The sequence below is a fragment of the Atractosteus spatula genome, chromosome 2, assembly GCF_055471065.1.
Source record: "Atractosteus spatula isolate fAtrSpa1 chromosome 2, fAtrSpa1.hap1, whole genome shotgun sequence".
Classification (NCBI taxonomy): Eukaryota; Metazoa; Chordata; class Actinopteri; order Semionotiformes; family Lepisosteidae; genus Atractosteus; species Atractosteus spatula.
The window spans coordinates 29,705,448-29,729,631 of NC_142707.1; the positions used below are offsets into that span (position 1 = coordinate 29,705,448).

The window sequence follows — 24,184 nt, forward strand, 5'->3', positions numbered from 1 at the left end:
TTGTATTAATAGAGATATTTAGAACTTGATGCGGTCCCTCGATACCACGGCGTCTTTGCATAATTTATTATTCAGTGTTGCGCCAGTTTTTAAACACCTTTTAGACTGAATAATTAAAACCTCCAAACAGCTAGATGTCGCCCTTTCCCCGAGCGACATGTCGAACTGACGTCTACCGGATGTGTTTCCGCTAGGGGTGTGGCCGGCGCTACTGGCAGAGTCGGTCGGCGTGACTGAAGCAGTAGACCGGAGAAAGGCATTGCGGGAGTAGATCATTAGAGCAAATAATAGCGTATTTATTCATATATTTTTTAAATTATAGACTCTGGGAGTCGAAACAACGGCCGCCATGGCTTTTTACGAGTATGTTACTCAGGAGCAATTAGCAGGTTTTGACAGGTACAAGGTAAGGAGATTATTATATTTATTCATTATTTTTGAACCATCTCGTGTGCGATGAATGACTTTGAATAAATACATGTAATCGCTTCCCTAACACTTATTAGCAGGTAAGTTTCTTTTTAATATCGTTTTGTTTTTTTTCACGTACAATATTCGAAGTCAGAAAGGTTCGCGGCGACGTGAGGGGTTAAATGTGCTTGTTCTTACCTTTTAATTGATTGTGATGCGCATTTAAACAGTAGATTGCTATTGCCTTCACGCATGATCTTCACCTTCTCTGCCGGCTACAAATTACACTGCTTTAGGTTTATTCGTGTACTCCACATTTGGCAGTTAACTGCAAGTAAGCGCAGATTGGATGTGCTTTGTGGTACTCTCTGTGTTGCTGTAATCATGAGACAGAGCAGGGCTGGGGCTGCAGATAAAAACTGTTTCCTTTCTTGGGCTTCTTATTAAAAAGTATCCGATCTTTTACAGCGTCGCGCGATTGCAACAAAATGACAACAGTCGTACGAAGTTTTTCCTAAATCTTTTTAAAAACAGGAGAAATGATTTTCTTCCCACTGAATTTGAAATTAAATGTGGACTGAATTATAGAAATGCCGACTCCTCCGATGATTTCAGGCGCTGTGGGTATTGGTCCACTCTCCCTTCTTGTCTTAGACTGTTCTGTTCTGGCAAAGAATATTGTACCTCTGCAGTGACTGCAATATCATTGAGTTTGCTGTTGTTGAACCCTTTTTCTCATTGATTTTGTTAAGGACCTTTCTCGGTTGTGGGCATTCATACTGTTTGCTCTTATATTTGGTCTGGCGCTTTAAATAAGGGCTTTAAATAAACCCTTCAGTAATTTGACACGAAAGCTCGCACTTCTTCGTCTTTTTATGGAGGTTAGAGCACCCCCCTTTTCATTCATCATTTCCACTTACAACATTTCGGTGTTCCTAGAGCTTGTATCTGGTATTAAGTGGAGATCCTGCCTTAACCTTCCCTTTCATCGTAGCTCTGGGAGGTGCCTTCTCAAGATACGATTTGTCGTCTTTCGGTGAACGAGACCGGACAACATAAATGTGCTGCTGTATCACGTGTAGTGATGAATTATAAGAAAGCGAAGTACAAAAGTGCTACAAAACACTGCACAGGTTTGTCAAAGTCTACACGTATAGACTCTAAAGAGCTTCTCTCCATGGTAGCACTGAAAACTCTCTGAAAGGTGCTTTAACGTTACAACATATAACACAAGCCGCGTATTTCCGGTAGGCTTTTAAAAAAAATTTGCAAGGCGAGCTAAGCTTTCAGTGTGAAATCCTTGGGAATTCCGTTGTACAGTTGCACTTACCTTAGGTGCCTGTTCTCTGTATAGAACACCAAGCACTGATACGGGGGAAACATCAGAGATAAGAAAGGCTCCTTGCTAGTGGAGTACTGCAGCAGAGACGTTACTAGCTTAGCTGTTCATTCCGATCAGTGAGCCCAAACTGACATAATTTGGTAAATTTGAAAATCTGAAGTTGGTGGGATAACAAAATTCTGCAATGGCAGCTAAAGAAATCCAAGACGTGTATTTTATCACGACTGATTGATGTAAACAAGTGCAAGTTTTAAAACTGTTTTACTTTAAGTTGACAAAGATACAACAGGCACCAAATTCATTTTTTTCCCCACAGACACTGAAAGCAGAGGGTGATTAATGGAAACTAAATTGCATATTTTAGTATTCTAAAAGACTTACATCCTTGGAAGGATTAATAAAATTAATTCTAAATAGTTTCTCTCTTTGTCTGATAAAAATATGGATTCTACTATATTGACACACTCGAAGTCAATTTAAAGACTCTATAAAATAAATTAAAGTACAGTACTATGTCACAAAAAAGCATTTCACGTTTGTCAGCTTTGAGGCACTTAAACATCCATTTTCTGTCTCCCCAGTTTACACTAAGAATAACAAGAACCACTGTGTGGGATTTCTAGTTTAACGGTTCCCAAGTAAAATCTGGTGACATGGACAGTCTGCATCCTGTTCAGTCAGGTCTGAGTTTAGGATGAGTAGGATCTCCGTTTCCTCTGTCTCTCTGTAACAGCCCAGTACTGTTTCATTGTCATTCCTTCCTTTTAATTTAGTTTCCTTTCCTTTGACTGGCCTTTATTTTATTAAAGTTTGTGAATTGAACTGTTGCAAAACCTCAAACACAAAATACTGTTTTCTCATCTTCAGGTACCTGTGTCCCATGGATACATTGTTTGTACAATTTATCACCCAGACACCAAATTAATTTTTTTCCACAGACACTAAAAGCAGGGGACACTTAATGGAAGCTAATTGTTTATCAATTCAGGTTATTTCAGCAGTATAACTCTGGGTGAAATGAGTACCTAAACAAGTTTAAGTCGATTAGCTGATTATTTTCTAAAGTTCAATGTTCACCAGACTATAAAAAATGTGCGATTGGACAGGAGAATCTAAAGCATTCTCGTTCACATCCAGTGCTGAGAGTACCGAAGCTGATTAGTGTTGGGATTAGAGTCTGTTGGTTTGAATACTGCACTGTTCCTGAACAGATTGTACTGGCACACACTGCTGGGTTAGAATCTCTTTTGGAACATCAACTTCTTGCTTTTCCAGAGCAGTTAATGTTCATGATTTCAGCATCTGGCTTTCTCTTGGCAAGACTTCTTTTGGATTGTTGCCTGACTACTGACATACGTTCACTGTGTACAGACCCTCATGGTGTGGTTGTAGGGCTTGTATGTCTTTACAGTGGGGCGAAGACCCGTTTCACATTGCCTTAAATGTGGATTTGAGAATTGAGTTGTTGCTCCTACCCAGTCTTCGGTGATGTAGAAATTGTAAGTTCACAATAGCATTCATTGTGTTTCAGTGTGGGTAATATTTAAATAGTGACCCTCATTAATCCTTGTTATGCACTCTGCTTGCAATAACATTTGGTTTATAATGGATGTTAAGTAATGGATGTTTGATTTAGTGAATTTTTCATGAGATAACTTTAACACTAGTTTAAGTATCTTTTTCATAAGTGCTAAAATTGGAATGTAATTGTTTCTTCATCTGCAGAGTAGTTAGCATTTGTTGTATGAGAATGTTACAGCTAAATAACCAGGTTAATGTACCAGTATAATGTCCCTTAACACACGCAGCTTCATAAATATGAGTAACCAAGATCTCTTCTGGGTCGTCTGCATGTCCACCCCTTTGAAGACGTCACAGACTCTCAAAAAGTCTCCTTTCTTTCTTAGGATTGAAGGAACAGTATATAAAGCACCAGGGCCATGTTTATCTGTTTCTCACTTTCCTAATAACCCTCAGTCAGTGAATGTTGTATAAGGATCACACCCATAAAACCTTAAAGTGCCCAGTTTTATTGAAGCTGTAGATGTACTTGTATTATTTATTGTACTTGCTTATGCATGGGTTTGGGTCATAAGAGACCAAAATTCTCAATTTTGGTCTTGTAAAAACCCTGAAAATTTCCTGCTGTCCCAAAAGAAGCTCAACACTCATCTTTATTCTTGTTTATAGTAGACCCCTTCTATAAAGAGCCGAAAAGAAACCAGTCACATAGCAAAGGGCCTCAAAGGAAGTTATTTGCATAGGGTTTTTAATCGTAGGGGAAATGCAGTTTTGAACAGCAGCTGTACTCCCAAGTGGCACAGCCAGTAGGAGATCTCTCGCCAGATGCCAGCTGAGCTCTCTGATCCAGGCTTTGTGAGTTTGAGTCTGGTTTATGTCTGACTTTAGACTGGGATTCCCCAAGCAGCAGCTCACCGTTGGCTTGGCAATGCGGTGGTAGTGTTTAAATGCTAGAGAAAGTTGGCAAACCAGTGAGGCAGGATTGCAGGATTCTGTCACTCCAGCAGCTATAGGTGGCATGATCTTGAGGCAGTGGTGTGGCTCATACTGTAGGACACACTGATGTGAGCATGCGACGCTAGGACTAACCACTACTGTTGAAATGTTGCTGTCATATTGAGTGAGATTGACAGGGGGATTCAGTCTCACTGTCCGTCTGTCCAAGGGCCTTTACACTTTAAAATTCTGTAGAATGTGTGGAACAGTGAAAGGTGTGTGTGATATCTTGATTTGGAAATGTGTGTAAATTTATCATTTTAGTTCTCCAGATGTTTTCTATTACCCACCCAATGTGCACTTGCTAGATTTAAGGGCAACATTTTGCCAGCAGCTCCTGTGCCCACAGACAGAGTGAGGACCTGTAGACTAGTCCCTCCACCATGCCCAGCTCCCATGTTGTGTACACTCGATGCTTAACAGTGCCTTACAGGAAAGTTGGTACAGACTGCCTGACATTGGTTAATCATATTGTTAATTAATGCTAAATTAGCATCATGGCTGCTGCCCTTTCCACAGGCTAGTTTTTACCCCAGTCTCTGAGGAGCTGCAAATCTTGCAGGTCTCTCTTTCTCTTGGTCTGTAGTTCTAGATTCTCCTCTGTCATGTGCGCTTTACTCAAAGCAAAAATAAACCAATTCTCTTTTCACAAACACTGTAGGAAGTCATAGGAAAGAATATCTGGTTTCTTTTACAGAAAATATTTACCGTTTGCGTATTGGAATTCTGTCTCTACTGGCAGATCCGCTTGGGGCTTGAAACACACAGGATACTGGTGCTTAGAGAACATACCAAACAGCCCAGAGAGTATATTGTAATTGATGTCATGCTTTGCAATTAATCTTGCTGATTCGGTGATGGCAGATATGGTGAAGCAGGAATGATAATGAAAAACTGCTCTGCCATGGGCTGCTGAGTTGTGTCAAGGGTAGCTTATCTCACTGCTGTAACTTGGCCGGAGGTTGTGTCCAACTGTCGTTTAGAAGATTAAATTCAGAAAATCATGCTGCTTCTCCTACAGCACACAGGGCAACGGATTTAGTGTTACAAATTAGTGCTGTTTTGTTCCTGAGTATTTGTTTAATAGAGTTGGGAATTTCTTGTTCATGAAATTAATAGTGGTGTTAATTGCTTCATTCCACTTTCTGTGTATTTTTCTATATGGTTTGGAGTAACCATTGACATGCTTTTCCATCAGGTGGTTCTTCTGTTATACACTCGCTTTCTTTATCTCCTGTTCACATATGAGATGTGAGACTTTCCCATAACATAAAAAATGCTGTGTTGACTGTCAGCTGTGCTTTATTCTAATATGAGTGTGATTCAGAACACTGTTTTCTATCTCTGAAAATCGTGTGCTGTTAAATTGAATTCTTGCTCAGTGTGCTGTCAGTTGAGGGCAACCTTGCATCAGCTGCTCAGGTGAAGAAATTCCTTTATTTAAAGCCTTAGCACTGAAAGTTTGTGTGCTGCGGGCTCAGGCGAAAGCTTTAATTTACATTGCCTTGCAAAAGTTTTCACCTCCCTGCAAAGTTTACCCATTTTGTTGCTATCAGAGCTTGCAATCGCATCCCTTTCAAACAGGATTTTAGATTGTGTTGACACAATGTATTCCTAACTGATGAAACTGGAAATGCAGATAGGACGTTAAGCAATTGAGAATCTTCTAATTTTCTGTGAAAATCTAACTTCTAAAGTTCTAAAGCAAGCTGGGCTTGTGACAGACATGGTGCTCTATGTCAGTGCCACTGCCATCCCAACGGTGAAGCACTGTGCACCATACATGACAAACTAGTGGAAGTGGTTATGGGGATACTTCTCCATCAGCAGTGGGACTGGGATGCTGTCAGGATTGAGAAGAAAATTAATTTAGCAAAATACAGACGAATCGTCAATGAAACATGCTGGAATCAGGCAAGGATCTAAAATAAGGCCAGAGCCCCACTGAAATAGGCTGACATGAAGAGTCTGATTGTTTTTGAGTAGCCCAGTCAAAGTCTTGACCTGAATGCACTGCTAGAATTACAGTGAGACTTGATGATTCATTGCAGTCCATAAATGGCCCCCCATCAAACATCTCAGAGCTGAGACAGTTTCCCTTTGGAAGAATAGGTAACTAGGCTGTAATTCACACATCCCCCTGTGCAAAACTGGTAGGGACCTATCAAAAAAGACTGTCAACAGTGCTTGCTGCCAAAGACGCTTCCATCAGGTAATGACTTAAGGGGCTCAGTACTTATGCCATCAGTAAATTTCAATTTGTGGATTTTCTTTGCAGGTTTTGCTGGCATTCACCCTCTTACATGTGTAACAGTCACTGGGTTGATCCTTACCGTTTGAATAATATCTTCCAGTGAGATATTACTTTAATAGCTCATTTGAACAAAAATGTATACATTTGTAATTACTCAAAATGTTACATTAGAGGTACAGGGTGTGATAGTTTGCTAAGCACTGTATGTATTTATAATTGCTTAAATTTATACTATACAGCTTTTTTTATATAACTGCCTGAAGTATGTAATGGACCACCAACACTTCTTGTGGCAGCAAACTGGTTTACATTGGAGGTTACCAGCAGGCCCATCCTTGCTTAGCCTTTGAGATCTTTAAAATACAGCCACTTTTAAAACAGCAAATCTTCTGATCTAAGTCTAACAAGCATATTAGACCATAAAAAAAAACCAAAAACAAGGTGACTTAATTGTCATTTGAAGGTCTGGAAGAAGTCTTTAATGAGGATATTGTCTTCTGTTGTTGTGTTGAGAATGAACCAGACATTCAGTCAGGTTGTGTACTGGGAGTAGGAATGATGATGCAGCTTTGAAGAATGAAGAAGTTCCCTGCTTCATTCTTCTGCCAGGAAGCTAAGCTGTTCGGTGTTTAAGAATCTGTCTGTTGGGAGGAGGAGGATCACATTATTCGTGGAGTGTACACTTTCAGAAGTAACAGGACAAGCACGGAACACTGCAAATCAGTGACATGATCCCAAAGCTCTTAGCATTGTCTAACATGTTGTACTCATCTTCTTTGTCTCATTGTAGTGATATGTAAACTTTAATCAAATACATTTTCTGCCTCAAAGGGTGTGTTTAAGCTAAAGTAAATAAGATTAGATATATGTAATGACCATATTTCTTAGCAAGTAAGGACTGTTTGGGTGCAAGAGGCTTAGTCATAATTTTTTCTTATCCCTAGCTAGTTGTGGCCTTGTGTTTTTCTCCCCCCTCTTAAAATTCATAACCTAGTTTAAAAGAAACTATTACATGAACTGGACTTGCATAGTTTTGATGTCTTGTTACGGTGTTTTTTAACTAATGAAGAAAATGAAAAAGAAGCTCTTTGGTGTGTGCTTTGTTTGTGTGCTGAAAATAAAATTAAGCAAGAAAGAAATGCAAGTTAGGATTGGTTATGAACCTGTTGGTTTGGTAGGTTTCTTTTCCTTGTGAACTGTCATGCAGTTGCATTCACATTAATGAACTTTGAGAATCTCCCTTAATTAAGCTACACCACCACTTGACTTATTTGCCACTGATCTAAAACCAACATATCTGACATTTCTCATCTAACACAACTCATCTTTGTGTGCCAGTTGAACTCGGCATAATGTAGTGTGTGCAATGATTGATCAGAATCATCCTTTTTTGTGTAAGGGTCTTCTGATAACACCTTTTATAAATAAGAAGATTTTTCAGCACATGCCTTAAATAATAGACTATAAAATTCCATTGCTACATAATAACAGACTGCCAACATGACCTAGATGACGGTTTTGTTCTTGTACTGTGCCCTTTTTTGGCTTGTTGAGAGATTTGTCACAGCTAGGTCAGGATTTGACTGCTGGAACCTCTAATCCTGTAAGGTGCAAAACTTAAAGCTCTGAAGATATCCTTAAATAGACCTGAATATCAAACCTAGAATTTATAGAGTAGGAAGGAAGAACATAAAAAATAAATATTTAGTGCATTGATTGCATGATGCAGTGTTTGGAAAGACTGAATAACTTTCTTTATAAAGAATGTATAGTCTGCTTATCAACAGCTAGCTGAGGGCTGAGAAAGAACACATGAATAATTGTACAGGCGAAATATGCATGTGACCTCTTGTGCTGTAGCCCTGAGGACATCACCCTTCACAGTGGGAATCGTTGTCCAGCACATTTGCTCTATGAATGTATTCATAGTCCTAGTGGGCGAAGATGGAGAAAGCATATTTAACAGTTCTAAGTACATGCAAAAATATAAAACTTTTCTCAGAAGAAGAAGTGCAGAAAACTTACTCATTTCAATGTCTTACAGTTAACTTTGGGAAAACTAACACTTGTACTATGACTTTGCAGAAAATATTATTGGTAGTGTCTCAGGAAATTTCACATCTTAGTTTAGCATACAAAGTGTTTATGCAGTACCAATGCCACATCCTTGTGTGTGAAGGGTTAATATGTATCTGTACATGCTTCTGTATTAGACAGCCTTAATGCATTCGTATTTGAACATACAATTTGAGCTAAATAAACAATAATTTCCATTTACTGTAATAGATTTCTAGGTTTCTTCAAAGTAAATTTCTTTGTATAGTACTTGAACAAATTTCACTTCAGTGTTTCAACACTTAACTGTAGAAATAAAATACAAAAACCCAAGGGCCTGAAATATATTACTTTGTGTCTTTAAAAACAAAACTGCGATAGCCAGGCTTAAACCTTTGGTCAGCTTTCACTGAGCTGCTGATTAAAGTGATTCAGACTTGTTATAGAAGAGAAATATTTACTCGTATCAACAGAAGACAATTACACCAATAAGATTAGTACTATTTATGTGATCATTCTAATTGTAGAGTGAGTGGAGCACTTGTTTTCTTAATGAACTGACATGATGTTGGAAAAGTTAAAGGCAAACAATTGGTTTATCCTTTAGGTTTCTTTAACCTTAATTGACATTGTGGGGCAAAGCAAGATACGTTCTATCTTTTTATTATGTGAAAAAATGTATAAATAAGCATTCATCGGAATGAGGTTACTGACTGCTAGTGAATGAGTGAATGAAATATTTATAATAAGGAAATAATGTAGGTGAATAAGATGCAACCGCTCTGCTCATACAGTGTGGTGAAAAAGTTGTACACCCCCTTATGACTTTATGGTTTAAGAATTAAACGTATTTGACTTTCACCTTGTACTCACCAAGTCCTAATAGTAGATTAAACTAACCTCAATTTGACAAATATCATCACGATATCTACCTTTTCCACAGACTAGATTTGGAAAGCAGTGGCACAGTGGAGGGATGTTCATGGTTTATTTGCAGCTCCTGTTTTGGTCTTGTGCTCTGTTCTTTGTCCTCCTTCTCCTGTCACTTTTCAAGTACTCCTTAAAACCCAAGAAGATCAGACACAAATTTTGCACAAGCAATGTTCCAATATGTCATTGGAAGAAATGTGGTTTCTTCCAATGAGAATTTTCATCATTGAGACAGACCATAGTGGGTCTTCTAAGCAAGCCTTCTTCAGGTGTGAAGGCTCCACAGCCGAAACATTGTTTTCTTTCTTCTCTTTTCAGCATGGAATAAACCTGTTACTTGTTTCATTTTCTAAAGTGTTTTTTTATTCTGAGGTTTTTTGATTAAAACTACATTTCTGGATTTGTTTGAAACAAAAGAGATTATGGTGTTGAAATGCCACAAGCATTAGACTGCACTACGTGATGAGCCTTTGCTTGGGAATATGAGTTCTGTGGTATTACCAGTGAAAAATAAACTGAGCTCACCTTGTCTTACTGAGCTCTTCTAAGCTTCCTTACTGGTTTTGTCCAGGTAAATCTCTGGAAAATCATGATCCATTGGTACCCAGTTTCCACACATGACACTGATGAGTACAGTATTTGTATATTTACGAGTAAATTATTTTTATCAATGTCCTTTAAACCTGTAGGCTGATTTGGTGGGTGTGGGGTGGCAGCTCATGTATCTTTACAGCTGTATTTTCCTATATTACTTTTTTCTTCTTGTAAGGTGTCAGCCTATGTATCTGCAACACTGTGTTTAATATTATATTTTTCAGTTGTTCAAAGATGTTTGTCTGTTTCTTTTCCAGTACAGTGCAGTTGATTCCAATCCACTGTCTGTCTACGTAATGCACCCATTTTGGAATTCAGTTGTAAAGGTAGGTTTAAAACCTGCTTTGTAATAGTAGAAATGTCAACCATTGTTTTATGTAAAATTATACAAAGCAAAATGTATGATTTATTTTTTAATTTTTGAGCTTAATAGAGATTTAGTGTTAAATATTATTTTCCATAGTTGCTGTGTATTGAACATGAATTACACTAAGTATTAGTGTTTTTAGAGAAATCAGCTATATTAAGCTTTTTTGTGTTATTTGATTAATTGATCATTCATGACTGACCATGATGGACTCAAATGATATCATTTTCTGTTCTTCATTCCCAGATTTTACCTACATGGCTGGCGCCTAACTTGATCACTTTTACGGGTTTCATGTTCCTAGTTCTCAACTTTATCATGTTGGCCTTTTTTGACTATGATTTCTATGCTTCAGGTAAACTGCCGGGTCTTGGGGCTGTGGGTGAAACAGGGAAATGTTTGACTGATTTGTGGTTTTTATACTTACACTATTGCGATGTAGTGATTCCACAACGAGTAGCTCCTATTAAACTTTATTGTAGGTAAATGAGTTATGAAGAGTGTGAGGTCACTTTCTTTAGAATATGGGTTCAGAGCTTGGTTAATGCTGTTCTGAGACACCTGTTTCGGATTGCCGTCATACCTGAGCTGTGTGCTAACCCAAGGCAAAGTCCAGTGATCAGTCATTGTAAGACGAATCATTAAAGAGATGAAATATGGAAACTTTGATCTCAGTTCTGATCCAAGTTACCTCGTCAGAGGCTGGATGATAAACTTTCATCTGGAGGTAATACTCCTGGAATTTACATTTTTTACATGTACCCTTGACTTGAAGTTTACTGTTCTTTTTGCATACATTTGGCTTTTTACTAGATGCCTATGCGGTTCATAGTTTTATCAGCCTTTTTCTTATTCCAACACAATTTTCATACAACTGTCTTTGATATTAAAAATATGGAAAAATGTACTCCTTTAATTAAGCAAATCAGTGTTTAATTACCAGGTGGATTTGTCTGACAGTATTTTGATGTTATACCTCACCAGTAGTTGAATTTGATGCAGCTTAGTAACTGTAATTTGCAATTGTTTTAGATTGCTTACTGTACAATTCATGTCCATAGAGATTCAAAACAATGTATTTAAATTGTTTAGTTTTCCTGATTTTCTTCCAAGAATGTACAGTGACAATTCAAGTCATTTATTGTTTTTTTGGTTTGAATTAATTCTTCAAAAATCTTTCATGACCATTTAGACATGCAGACCTTAAAATTATCAAAATTATCAAGCCTTTTGAGTACACTCTGTAAATTACAAAGGGTCTGCATGACATTATTATTTTCTGCATTCATCCTAGTCTGCAAGATTTTTCCTTTTCATATGCCTTCACTTTTTCAGATTCGGTTCAAGTTTTACAATGCCTGCAGTTAACATTGGGCATTTTCATGATACTCACATTTTGTGGTTGGTTTTTTACTTGTAAAGTAAAGGACACTGAATTGTTAGGATTCCTCCTGAAGTATTGTAAACTTCAGTTCCAAAACCTTCTTAGCAATGTGTCAATTTAACAGGATGAGCACGTGTGATTTGCAGTGCTGCAGTGCAGCCAGCTAAAGGCTACAGTTCTGGAAGCACTGCAGTATCGGGGGTGCAGATGTGTGTATAAACCCTTTGTAACAGATAATACGGGAGGGTAACATAAATAGTGTCCGTAAACTAGTAGTGAATCTAATACAGAATTGCATGGGTTTTAACTGAAGTCAGATGTCTGCTGCTTATAAATGCTTTATTAATGGTTGCTTCAGTTTTGACTGTGGCTTTTACACTCTTATAAAGTGTGAATTGCCCCCCCCCCGTTTGTGGGCAAATTTTACTGATCAGTTGCTTTGGGTCATGAAATAGAAATTTAGGCACAGTTATAAAGGGATGGATGATTAAATCTCAGTTCTTTTGTTCCGCTGAATACAGAATTTGAAGTAACCAGAGAAACCAGGGATTTTTCTTTGTATTGTCACTTGTATTGATGTGGTTTTTCAGGGATGGTTGTTCAGTCCCAACTTAATCCAGATTGGTTGTTTCAGTCAGACATATTTCAGCCTTAGTTTTCTTCAATGTAGACTTTTACAGATTAACTGTATTGAAGCAAGCCATAACTACTCTTAAACTGTTTTAAGTAATACTTTCTCTGAAAAGCATTTTGAAAATACCACAGCAATATATTGGGGGTATTGGTACAATTTTTCAGTGGAATAATTGTTTTTAACATAAATGTGATTAACATGAATTGCCATCAAGTAAAATTTCATGGGCTAACAGTCAGACTCTTAAATATGTGTTCATTTATCAACAGCACCAGACCATCAACATGTACCAAGCTGGGTGTGGATTTTAGCTGGCCTGTTTAACTTTACAGCATATACATTAGGTATGTATTGCAAATTAAGTTGTTTTACCTCTAAATGTGAGATATTCTTTATTACTAAGAAAAGATAGATAACGAAAAGATTCGTGATATGATGGGAAAATAGCATTAGGAAGTAAAAGCATAAATGATTGTCATTTATTCAGCTGAAGTCCTGAATGACTTACATGAATCTCTTGCACTTAAGTAGCACATACATACCACTTGGATGAGATACTGCAGCCATTGTGCACCAGCAACCCCACTACACAGCATATCAGGTAGAGAAGTGAGAAATCGCTTCACCAGTTGAACTGTGGGGGAACTTTAAATCCCACACTGGACTTTAGGTAGGACAGCAGGTTTAACTCCCCTGCTCTTTTGGAAAGTGCCATGGGATCTTTAATGGCTCTGTGGACAGGATCTTGGGTTAACATCTCATCTGAAGGATGGCACCTCCTACAACAGAGTGTCCTTGCTGTACGGGATAGTGGTTTGGACATTTAGGTCTAGAGGGAAGAGTGCTGCCTACTGGTCCACATCTACTTCCAGGAGCAACCTCCTTTGCAGTCCTGTCTGAGCTCTGACCATGCCTACATTTGCCTAGCTCCTGGGGTTTAATACGATTGTGCGGCAAATTGGTAAATCTGCTGCCATTCGTAATTAATGCACTGAATACATTAAATTATAAAAAAATGTAATATTGGAGAAAATTCTTGTGCTGGGATGCAGAGGTGTGTTATGAGGGAGGAGTAGCAGACAGGAAAGTGAAATGCGCTCTCTCGTTTGACCTGCTCAGTTAAATCATAGCTCGTACCTTGCTATTAATCTCGGTAAGTATGCCTGCTGTTTTGGCATTGCAGATGGAGTGGATGGGAAACAGGCTCGGAGGACCAACTCAAGCACACCACTAGGGGAGCTGTTTGACCATGGGCTGGACAGCTGGGCCTGTGTGTTCTTTGTGGTGACGGTGTACTCCATTTTTGGGAGGGGAGACTCTGGCGTGAACGTAGTCACACTCTACTACATACTGTGGGTGGTGCTGTTTTCCTTCATCCTCTCTCACTGGGAGAAGTACAATACCGGTGTGCTGTTTCTTCCCTGGGGATATGACATCAGTCAAGTGGTAAGACCACCACACTGCAGTGTGCCATAATTCTTACTTGTCAGACTATGCAAGCTGAGACCTAAAGGAACACCCTTTATAAGCAGTCAATCAAATGGAGCAAAATTAAAAGGACTAAACAGCAGGTCATCTTAGAGACCCTCTTTGTGCACCATTCCAGCCAGTCAGAAGTGGGCTTTAAGTGATGTTAAGGAACAATAAATAGGTTTATTCCATGCTGAAAAAAAAAGAAAGAAAATGCGTTTAGGCTGTGGAGCCTTCTTCGGGTGACACCCAAAACGTTGTGTTTTCTTTCTTCTTTTTTTCAGCATGGAATAAACCTATTACCTGTTCCTTTGCAGCCTACGCATGGTGACGCAGCTACGCATGGTGAACTACTTTAAGTGATGTTACTTGTGTAGTGTAATTTAATTATGTGGTGCTTCTCTACATTGCCTTCCTAGAGCTCTAATGGCATTGTAAAAGATCATAAAGTAAAAGTAAAATATACTTAAATTGTGCTTTAATAGATTTCAGTGGTAAATGCATACGAGATTAAAAGTAGTAAGCTTTATTCTTTTTGAATCATGAATAAAAATGTATTCTTGCAAAAGAGCTCTCAGTGTCATTGACATTGACAGAAAATGTTTTGTCTGTTTTGGATCTAAAACTGTTTAGCTCAGTGTCTTATATCAACCGCTGATTTGGCTGCTCCTATAGGAATGTGGGCAAAAATACAACTGCGTTAGGGGAGAAGAAGAGAATTTGTAACTCACTGATCAGAGATACGATCACCTTTTCTTTTAGACCATCTCCATCGTGTACATTGTGACCTCTGTGGTTGGGGTGGAAGCTTGGTACACGCCGTTATTGTGGAACATCCGCTACAGGGACCTCTTCACTGTTATGATTCTGGGTGAGAGATCTAACTAGCTAGTCTTTTAAGCCCTATAGTAATGTGGGTGAAACCCTAAAACAGCAAACAAGGTTAGGTGCAATGTTCTATGAAAAGCCTAATTCAACATTGCTTAACACTAATGAATAGTTTTAAAAATTTGAATGCAAGAATTAATTCTTGCTAGTTAATTATAGTTATGCTTTGTAATTCCGTAATTAAATGAGAAATGCACATTTGAATAGTTTTATATTTCTTGTTTTTGTCCTATGAGACATCCCACAAGAAACAAATTGTATATTTAATACCCTTTTCTTTCGATCTGTTAGGCTGTGCGTTTTTGGTAACCCTTCCAATGAGCCTGTACAACGTGTTGAAGTAAGTTCCCCATCACTTGTGGTAGTTGTATCGCATAATTTATTTCTGTTTGCCCATCAACAGCTGATGATAGTTAGAAAACCTAGAGTTCACAAAGATGTGCAGGACTTAAAGTTACTTAGGAACAAATGCCCAAGCTAAAGATAACTGGAACTGATATTGTGGAAATTCATAGATTGTGAGAATTAGCTTTACAGTGTTGAGGAAACATTTTTAATCTAAACCATTTAACCTAATTAGCTAAAAAAATTATGATTAATTCTGAAGGGGGAATAATTATGTAAGGACAGTTCTCATTTTTAAGGATTAGGATTAAAAAATAAAAATAACTTCTTTGTTTTCAAAATCCATCGAGGACCCACTTTCTCGCTGCCAGTTATTTAGTGAATGTTGTGCCTTTTTTTATATGATTTTAATTTGAAAAAGTTGTCCAACATTATTATCTCTCATTATCTACTTGTTCCCATCTTCAAAGAATTTGTACTATAAAAACTTTGTTGTGTTGAGAAGAACAGAAATGTAAAAATCCATACTGAAGTCATTTTGTAGTTTCCGCACTTCACGTTTTCAGGTTAGAGGCATTCCAGTAACACTTCTCACTGAAGTGCCAGTGTCAGTCGGTACCACTGCAAAACAATTGGCACGTTAAAGCCTGTTGGACTTTTATCTGAGTGTCTGAGAACAGTATGGTTCAAGTAAGATTAATGTGATTTCAGCAGGCACACGAGTGACATTGAAGGTGCTTTTCTTTCGCCCTCTAACTTCACTTCTGCCTTCCCAGGGCATACCGGAACAACTCTTTGAAGCAAAGCTCTTTGTACGAGTCCTTCTTACCGTTCCTGTCCCCAGTGCTGCTTTTCATTCTCTCCACCGTCTGGGTCTGCCTCTCCCCCTCAGACATCCTCCAGAAGGAGCCAAGAGTCTTCTACTTCATGGTGGGGACAGCCTTCGCCAACATCACCGTAAGTCATGGGGGCTTGTCGCACAGCTCGGACTTCAGTGTTGAGAATTAGTCCGCGATTCCCGAGAGGTGAGCTATAAACAGTTCTCAGACAGGACATCTCAGATGAGGACAGAACAAGTGTCACTTGTTGAACTGCTTCATCTCTGTGATCTTTGGGCCTTCACCATATGACCGGTATGATTGTCATTTAGCTGAAATCATGTTTAAGCCCTTGAAATATTCCCAGTGGTGTTAAACCCATCTAGAATGATTATCCCGGCCAGGCTTTCTTCATTAGTGGGAATTTGGAAGAATACTTTGGACCATTTACCAGCTAATAATTTTGTATAACTCGGAACCAATAACTAGCCTTAACAGCCTACCTGGAAATAATTCACTCTGGGAACAGAATTTAAAAATTATTTTCCCCTCATGACATATTGCAACACATCTATAAGCGATTTCCTTACTTTGTATCAGGCTCAGTGGCATGTTGACCTAGACAGTGTAGCATTCTCCTGCCGTGGAAGATCTGGTCATGTTGCGGCGTGAAGTTTACCATCTAGTGAGCAGCGCTGTGTGTGCTCTCAGCCCGCGAGCGACCGTGATCGAACCCCACCAGGGGCATAGCAGAGCTGAAGCCAGAATAGAGATGTGGGGAATTCTGAAAGAACAGCATTTGTACAGGATGGCTTCAGGACCACTAATGTCTGTGCCTTCTGTCCGTCTCTCTGCAGTGTAAGCTGATTGTGTGTCAAATGAGTAACACACGTTGCCAGCCGCTCAGCTGGTTGCTGCTTCCTATGGCGGTGGTGGTGTTGCTGGTGGTCTCAGGTGTGGTGCAGCACAGTGAATCGCTTATCCTGCACATCTGGACTGCAGTTGTAGCCCTCGCTCATATCCACTACGGGGTTTCTGTGGTAAGTTCCCATCTTTTAGTATGAATTGAATCTTGAGTGAAAAATACTAAAGATACTAAAAATACTAAAGGCATCACGTGCTGGCTAAGCATTGACATTTATAAAAAAAAATGTTTTGTAGTGAATGTTCCCTGACACAATGGGAGCCGCACTGTACTGGTTTGTGATTCTGAAACAACCATCATCCCCACCCAACAAACCCCAACTAAGTAATAATTGAAACATAAGAGGACTTTGCAAATCTCTATACTGTTAAAGTTAGTTTTGCCCTTTTCAGTAGAAACCCCTGAACTGGTGATTTTGTGTAGGATTCCAATTTGTAATTCTTCCACTAGATGGCACTGAAATCACACATTTACAGTTCAATTCCAGTTGCAGTATTTTTTCTGTTATCATTTAAGACAAATAGTCATGAGACTGAGTGGCATCAGATTTCTTCAAGCTTTCTTTGCACTTTAATCTGCAGAGAATTCTTTGCAACCTCCAGAATTGTTAATATTAGAACCTATATCTTAGAGTGTAGGTGTGGTGTTTGCAAATGTATTCTAGTTTAGGGTTTTTTCAGTTGTGTGTGCAATAATGTGTTTGTTTTGGTGGCACCTTATTCAAAATGATTAAAAATTGTAAAATGAAACTGATGTCCTAAGTGTGTTCAAATAAGGAAATTGTAATCTCACAATTCACCTTTTGAGTGGGTTTGATGTAGATTATGAGCATGAGTGGATGTTATCTAGATCATTTCCGCACTGGGTAGTCATAAGACAAGAAGCATCTTGCTCAGTTTGTGTGAAGTAAATGGTTTCTTTTTTTTATCTCCAGGTGCATCAGCTCAGCGAGCACTTCAACATTTTCGCCTTTTCACTCAGAAAACCCAGTGCGGATTGACTAGAGGAGGAGAAAATCGGCCTGCAGGCAGCGGAAGTATAAACTGTTCCAACAGCCTGTGAAAACCTCAGCCATCACCACTTAAAACTGGCATCAATTCCTGAGAGGAGATAGGTTAAAGCTCCATCAAGCAGCACACTGTTCACCTGATGCTAAGGACAGTGTTACACAAGGCTATTCCTGCAGCGTAAATACATTAGGTTGGGAATACCAGCTAATTTCATGATGTATTTAATCATAAATCAATGATTTCTGCTTGTTTCCTAAGGAAATATGGTTCTACTGAGAATAGGTTTGGTGTACACACCAGTAACGCACTGCTTAAACTCCATAACTTAAAGCTTGAGAAGAAAACAAATTTCAGACTTAAGAATGTACAGTGTGTTGCCTTTGAAAATACAGTTTTCATTGCCTTTTATGTTATCTGGTATTCAGTTTCCAAATTCAGATGCTTCAGACAGAGGCTTTTAGATTCTATAAATTTTTTTATATTCCTCTCACTTTTGCATGAAATTCGTTGAAGAAATTGCAAAATCAATCAAATGGAGCTCTGACTATTTTGTTCATTCTTCTGTCAAATGTGTGCAGAGACGAAGACCACTTTGCTCTGTTTAACGCTGTTTTGGTTTTGTTTCTTGCACCAAACTTTACTTGGTTGACCTTAGAAATAACAAGTACTAATACAATGTCCACTCAGACTTAGAAATTCATTGCAAGCACAAATCGCATAGTCCTTTGAAAACTGACGATCTGCACAGTATAGTCACACGTGTTCATTACTGGAGACCGCATAGGTTGAGAATATTGAGTCACCTGTCTGTTACACTTTTGAATAAGTATGTGAAGAGCCCATCTGTTTCTGTGGAATATTGTTTGATTTTAGTTTTACTGTAAACGTTTGAAAATTTCCTAATGCAATTGGAGAAAGCTTGGCATTCTGTATTGTCACAGCAGATCCTGCGATTTTGTCGAAGTTGTAATGGTGGTATTGTACAAAAAGCTGATGAGCTCATTAGCATGTAGAACCTAAAAGACAAAGTGATCTCAGTGGAAATGACACTGTATGCGTAACACTGATTTGATACATTTCTATGTGAAATTCAAATAACATTAGATTCCGACTTTGAATTAAGTATATGATCTTTAATTCCACCCCTCCAGTGTTTGCTAAACGTGAGACTCCATATATAAAATGCCTCCTTTTAAAATAAAGTAAATCAGTTTAGTATTGATTGACCATAATCACTTATCTGTGAGCTTACTGCTAAACTGAACCCTGTGATTTGTGGTTATTATCGAGAGGCAAGCTTAACCTTGTGACTACTTTCTTGACATTTGTACATGCATTTTTTAATGAAGACCTAACATCTTAGAATATTGAAGTTCCCAGTTTGCCGGTGGTATGGTGACAGCATGCCGATTTTCAGGATTTATTTGTACCTTGCATATCGGTAGTTTGTTTAGTTACATGTGCTTAAATGAAGAGTGTGCCTAAAATCCTATTTTTGGACAGGGTACACTTGGAAAAAACAAGCATTGTAGTTTTATTTAAGCAAGGATATCGAACCACTAGTTTGTTAATGTTTTTTTTTTTTGTTTTTACATTTGTTTTGGGGTGTGTTGTGTGTGTTGGGGAGTGGTGGTGGTAGCAAATGATAGGAATGTATTTGTTGCCACAGATTGTTCCTCTTTGATCCATTCGGTTTCAAGAATATTTGTAAATATGAATTTTTATGTTGGTAATTTCTCTTAAAGTAGAAATTGGAATAATGTTTTAAATTTTTATTTTTTATTTCAAACTAATGTGATGAGAAATGAATGGTTGGGCAAACTTGCCAACAGTTTGTACACATTCAGGAAGACTTCCTGTTTATAAGCACCTGCATCAGTGTTGTCATAATTCAGAACTGCATTTCTTCTAGTAGTAAAATACAGCAGCTGGTTAACTAATGAAACTGTTTACAGAAGATAATTAGCTCTGTACATGCAGAACCTATAAGTGTAGTCTGTGCTTGGCTTATTTATTGAAAAGCAACTTATAAAATGAGCATTTTACAAAACACTGGAAACCTTGGTGTTACTGTAGTGAGTTATTCACTAATTCATGGCAGTTCTGATAAATTATTAAATGTATAAAAATAATGATAAATAAAAACCCTGAAATACAGGTGGGCTGATGATTATGGTGATTGTTAATGCTTTTTTCTTATTTGGCAGTGTATTGTAATGATGTGCAAGTTAAAAAAATTATGAAAAGCTAGTAAAAATATTTTCTACAGGTGTGTACTGTAATATAAGACTGAAATGCGATATATTTCTGGTTATAAAATATATCTGTGTCTGGAACTTCAGAATGGAACTAGCTACACTTCAATACAGTAAAAGAGAGGGTAGACGATAATGCTTCTCTCCCTGTTTGTGGAAAGACTGTGCCTTGTTGGTATACTTCAAATCAGCAGTGCACAGGTGAGCTACACTGGTTATTGTATACCTGGAGATGTCAAAGCTGTCTTGAAGAAACAAAATAATGTGGAATTTACACTAAACTGCCAAAATCATGTAAGCATAATGAAGGATCATAATTTTTATGGAATGTTTTACCAGTTCTGGAGGTGGAGCAAATTAAGAACTGATTGTATAATCAAAACCTGCTGTGTTTTTTTTATACACACAGCACATTCTAGTCCTAGAGTATGTCAATTTTTTTCAGATAAGTGCTTTAAACTGGCATATTTTGTGATTTCTGTTTAAGAATTCGTATTTATTTTTGCTCACACAGATTGTAATTTTTTAACCACTCAAACAATAAATCTTACTTTCTACACAACTGTGATGTATACTTTGCAAAACTTAAATTTTCAAGAGCAAACGATCAGTAAGAATCTTACCAAGTAAATGTGCCAGATGCATGTCACTGTACAAACTTACATTCCCTTTGTTTCATTTGCTTGTTCTGTTTACTACTGGGGAGCAATACATTGAGATTTTTCTTTTTAGAGTTGTACAAATATTGCAGACATAAAATAGCACTCTGGCTTATTGAATTACATCACTCTTTCAAACATCAACCATTACAGGATGTTACATTTCTTTAAAAGTCTAATGGAAGGGCATTAATTAAGGTTTGTTTAGATGCTATGACAGAACATTTTTAAGTATATTTAACAGTGATTGCAATAACTTTTCCTTCATCTTAAAGAAAATGAACTCCCTGCAGATATGCTTCTTAGCTATAGGATATCTATTTCAGCAGCTCTACCTCAGGGTAACTGTGCAGGAGTAATTGCAATACTGTAAGTTTAGCAGCCGCAGGGACACAGTCTGCACAGAACCTGTGGTTTTGTACTGAAAAAGACTGTTCATTTGAGGTTTTCAAGTGTATTTTTAAAATACTTTAAATGTCTTAATGGTGTTTTATCCCTGGAAGTCAAGTCTACCACTTTAATAATTGAGCAGTGCAATTTGGCTTTGTATTAAAGTATACTTGTAGATTCCTGCTGTGCAATTCTTGGGACATGTATGAAACCACTGCGTTTAATGTAGCTGAAAGTTTGTTACAATTCTAAAAATGTATTCAGGGCTATATTCTTCCTGCTGCTTTGTTGATACATATGAGATGTTTAATGGAGTTGTATTTTTGTTTTTAGCTGAAAAAAGTGATTTCTGTACTGAGGCACTTGTAAATTTGACACTATTGTTCTTCCTCGAACGAATGTGACTTTATTTTGTACCACATTATGTATGCATTAAGAAGAAAATGACTGGTACTTGTTGGGCTTTTTATGTGGTCTGTCAGTGTTTTAAGTGCAAAACTCTTGTGTTAATTTAAATTAGATACATAGGATAAAAATGATCTTTAGTGGAGCATCAAGGAAAGATCTAGACCAGGATTCAGTGACTGATGGTTTTCTTTTGAGATGAAGGGTCTTGGAGGTAAGGATAAAAGATGGATCAATAAACTACATTTTTTCTTATACATCTGATGAAGCAGAGCTTTTTTTAGTAAATAATTCTAATACTTGTAATCCCAGGTTTCATTATTTTAGTGTTTAAAGGAACTATATTTTTTTATGGAATGATTACAAGTTGGGTTAAGTCAAACTAAGACATTATCTTAATGGTATCATGAAAACCTAAGAACAGATTTAAAATATTTATTGTAGTGTTATTAACATACAATAGATGTGATAGTAACTGTCAATGGTTACAGTGCTTGAAGAAATGACATCAGAAAACTCCACATAGAGAAAGCAGAATCTACCGTATTGCATATCTTGAATCAATTGAAGACTTTTATACATTTTTACCATCAAACTAGCTTTTACTGTTAAAACGAACATTTTGGTGCGATTTAATAACCGTTACAGAGTATGTGATGGTGCAGAAAAAGAGCTGTGCTGGTGAGCCCTTTGTGGTTCAAGTTTATTCTTGTTTCTTGTTTGAGCACATTTTAGACAGCACTGTTCAGTGCAGTATAGTACCCGTTTACATCCCATGTTCAACCAGGTGTAATCTCCAATGTCTTTAGCCACACATTTGTAATTGCAGGTTTAAGTTAGTTGGTTTTGGATGGGGGCTCTTGCATTTATTTCATTAACAGAGTATACAGTAATTGAGGGGAAAAATTTGTCTTTCTCCAAATTCTGGTGAATACCTTTATAACTGGAGTTGTAAGTGTATCTGGAGTCTGTAGCAGGTCTTAATATTTGTAATTACTGTGACAATTATTTTAAGGACATAACATTTAAAGCTTAATAAAGATAATAAATAATAAAAAATTCTGTATTGTGTGACATTGCATTTTGTTTGAACATTACCAGTTCTATATTTGTCAGTGCTTCAGGATTCTTATGTAATTACTAAATAAAATGCATAATTGAAAGGGCAGGAAACTTCTATATGTCATGGGATTAGAGTTCTTGTTAAAACTGAGACAGTTGAGACTGAGTTATGAGAACATACGTCTTTGGACACTTATTGTATTAAAAACTGAGAAAAGGGGGCACTTGTTTATCAGAGCAGTTGTAGGAATATGGAACAAGCTACCCTGTCATGTGATTGAAGCTGTTACCAAGGTGTGTTTTTCAAGAAATGGCTGGATGAGATCCTTGGACCAATTAACGCCCAACTACACAACATTCTAGATGGGTGAACGTTTGTAACCTTTTTCATGTTCTTATGTTTACAAATTTTGTATAGTCTTTAGAGAGTACAATCTGAGACGAAAGTTGGCAGCTCAAAGTCATTAATAAGGAAAGGAGCAAAAATTAAAATATTAGAAAAAATACAATTTTCAGGCACATTGAAGGTTGTTAAAAATTTATTCCTAGTTTAAATACATATATATCGTGGACATTTGCAGCAATATTTGTCAAAATTAGAAGTCTCGCTTCTTTTTATGTGTGACTTTACTGTACGTTGTATTGATCGCCATCTGCTGGACACTTTAGGTTTGGCAAGAGAAATGATATGCATTTCACAGCAGCTACTGCTACTTCCATTCTTTCTGTACAGAACTGTATCCTATCTATCGGGGGTGCCTCCCTGGACCCCGTAGGTAAATAGATACCCGTGTTGAGTGTGGTCTTCATTTAGCAGTGGCTTGATGATGATGTATGTGAAACTCACATATATTCTCTACAAACACAACATAAAAAAAGCTTAGTTTTAACATTTTTGCTGTCTTTTTATGAATTGATCATTCATGATGGGCCGAAGCACGCTCATATTACTTTGAAATATGTCTGGTGATGTCTGCGATGTGATTTTAGCACTCGAATTCAAAGTCTGGTGAAAAGCCATCCCTTTCTTAACCTCTTTCTCCAATACAGGTACGTGAGGGAGCTGGAGCCTATCCTGGCAAGCAACAGGCGCAAGGTGCAATACACCCTGGACGGGAAGCCAGTCCAGCAGTGTACACACAGACATAAATACTGTACACTCACACCAGGGCTTATTTTCCTAGAAACCAATTAACCTCCCAGTATATTTTTCTCTTTGGGAGGAAATCGGAGCACCAGAAGGAAACCCACGCAACAGCACCTCAACCACATACCTGATGTTTTTTGCCAGGCTTTTGGTAGGTATTAAAGTGGGGGATATCAGACCCAAGCTGGATGCCCCATTTTCTGACACATGCCTTGCACTTAATGGGAGAGTTAAAAGATTTTAAAATCTCATCCAACTGGCCATGTTCAATGCAGAAAGATCTTGTTGCACCTCATGACAATCTGCTGACCCCTGTGAGCAT

The 24,184-nt window shown here is 37.8% G+C and overlaps 1 protein-coding gene across 1 annotated transcript; it reads left to right on the forward strand.

The window, feature by feature from the left end:
* The first annotated feature begins 193 nt into the window (after positions 1 to 193).
* Positions 194 to 22,715, forward strand: selenoi (selenoprotein I). The gene is made up of 10 exons (XM_088909091.1): positions 194 to 406; positions 10,361 to 10,429; positions 10,717 to 10,825; positions 12,758 to 12,832; positions 13,672 to 13,934; positions 14,721 to 14,829; positions 15,138 to 15,186; positions 15,968 to 16,148; positions 16,867 to 17,049; positions 17,869 to 22,715. Exons 1-10 carry the CDS (start codon positions 350 to 352, stop codon positions 17,974 to 17,976), a joined length of 1,203 nt encoding a protein of 400 aa, XP_088765217.1. The 5' UTR covers positions 194 to 349; the 3' UTR covers positions 17,977 to 22,715.
* The last annotated feature ends 1,469 nt before the right edge of the window (positions 22,716 to 24,184 follow it).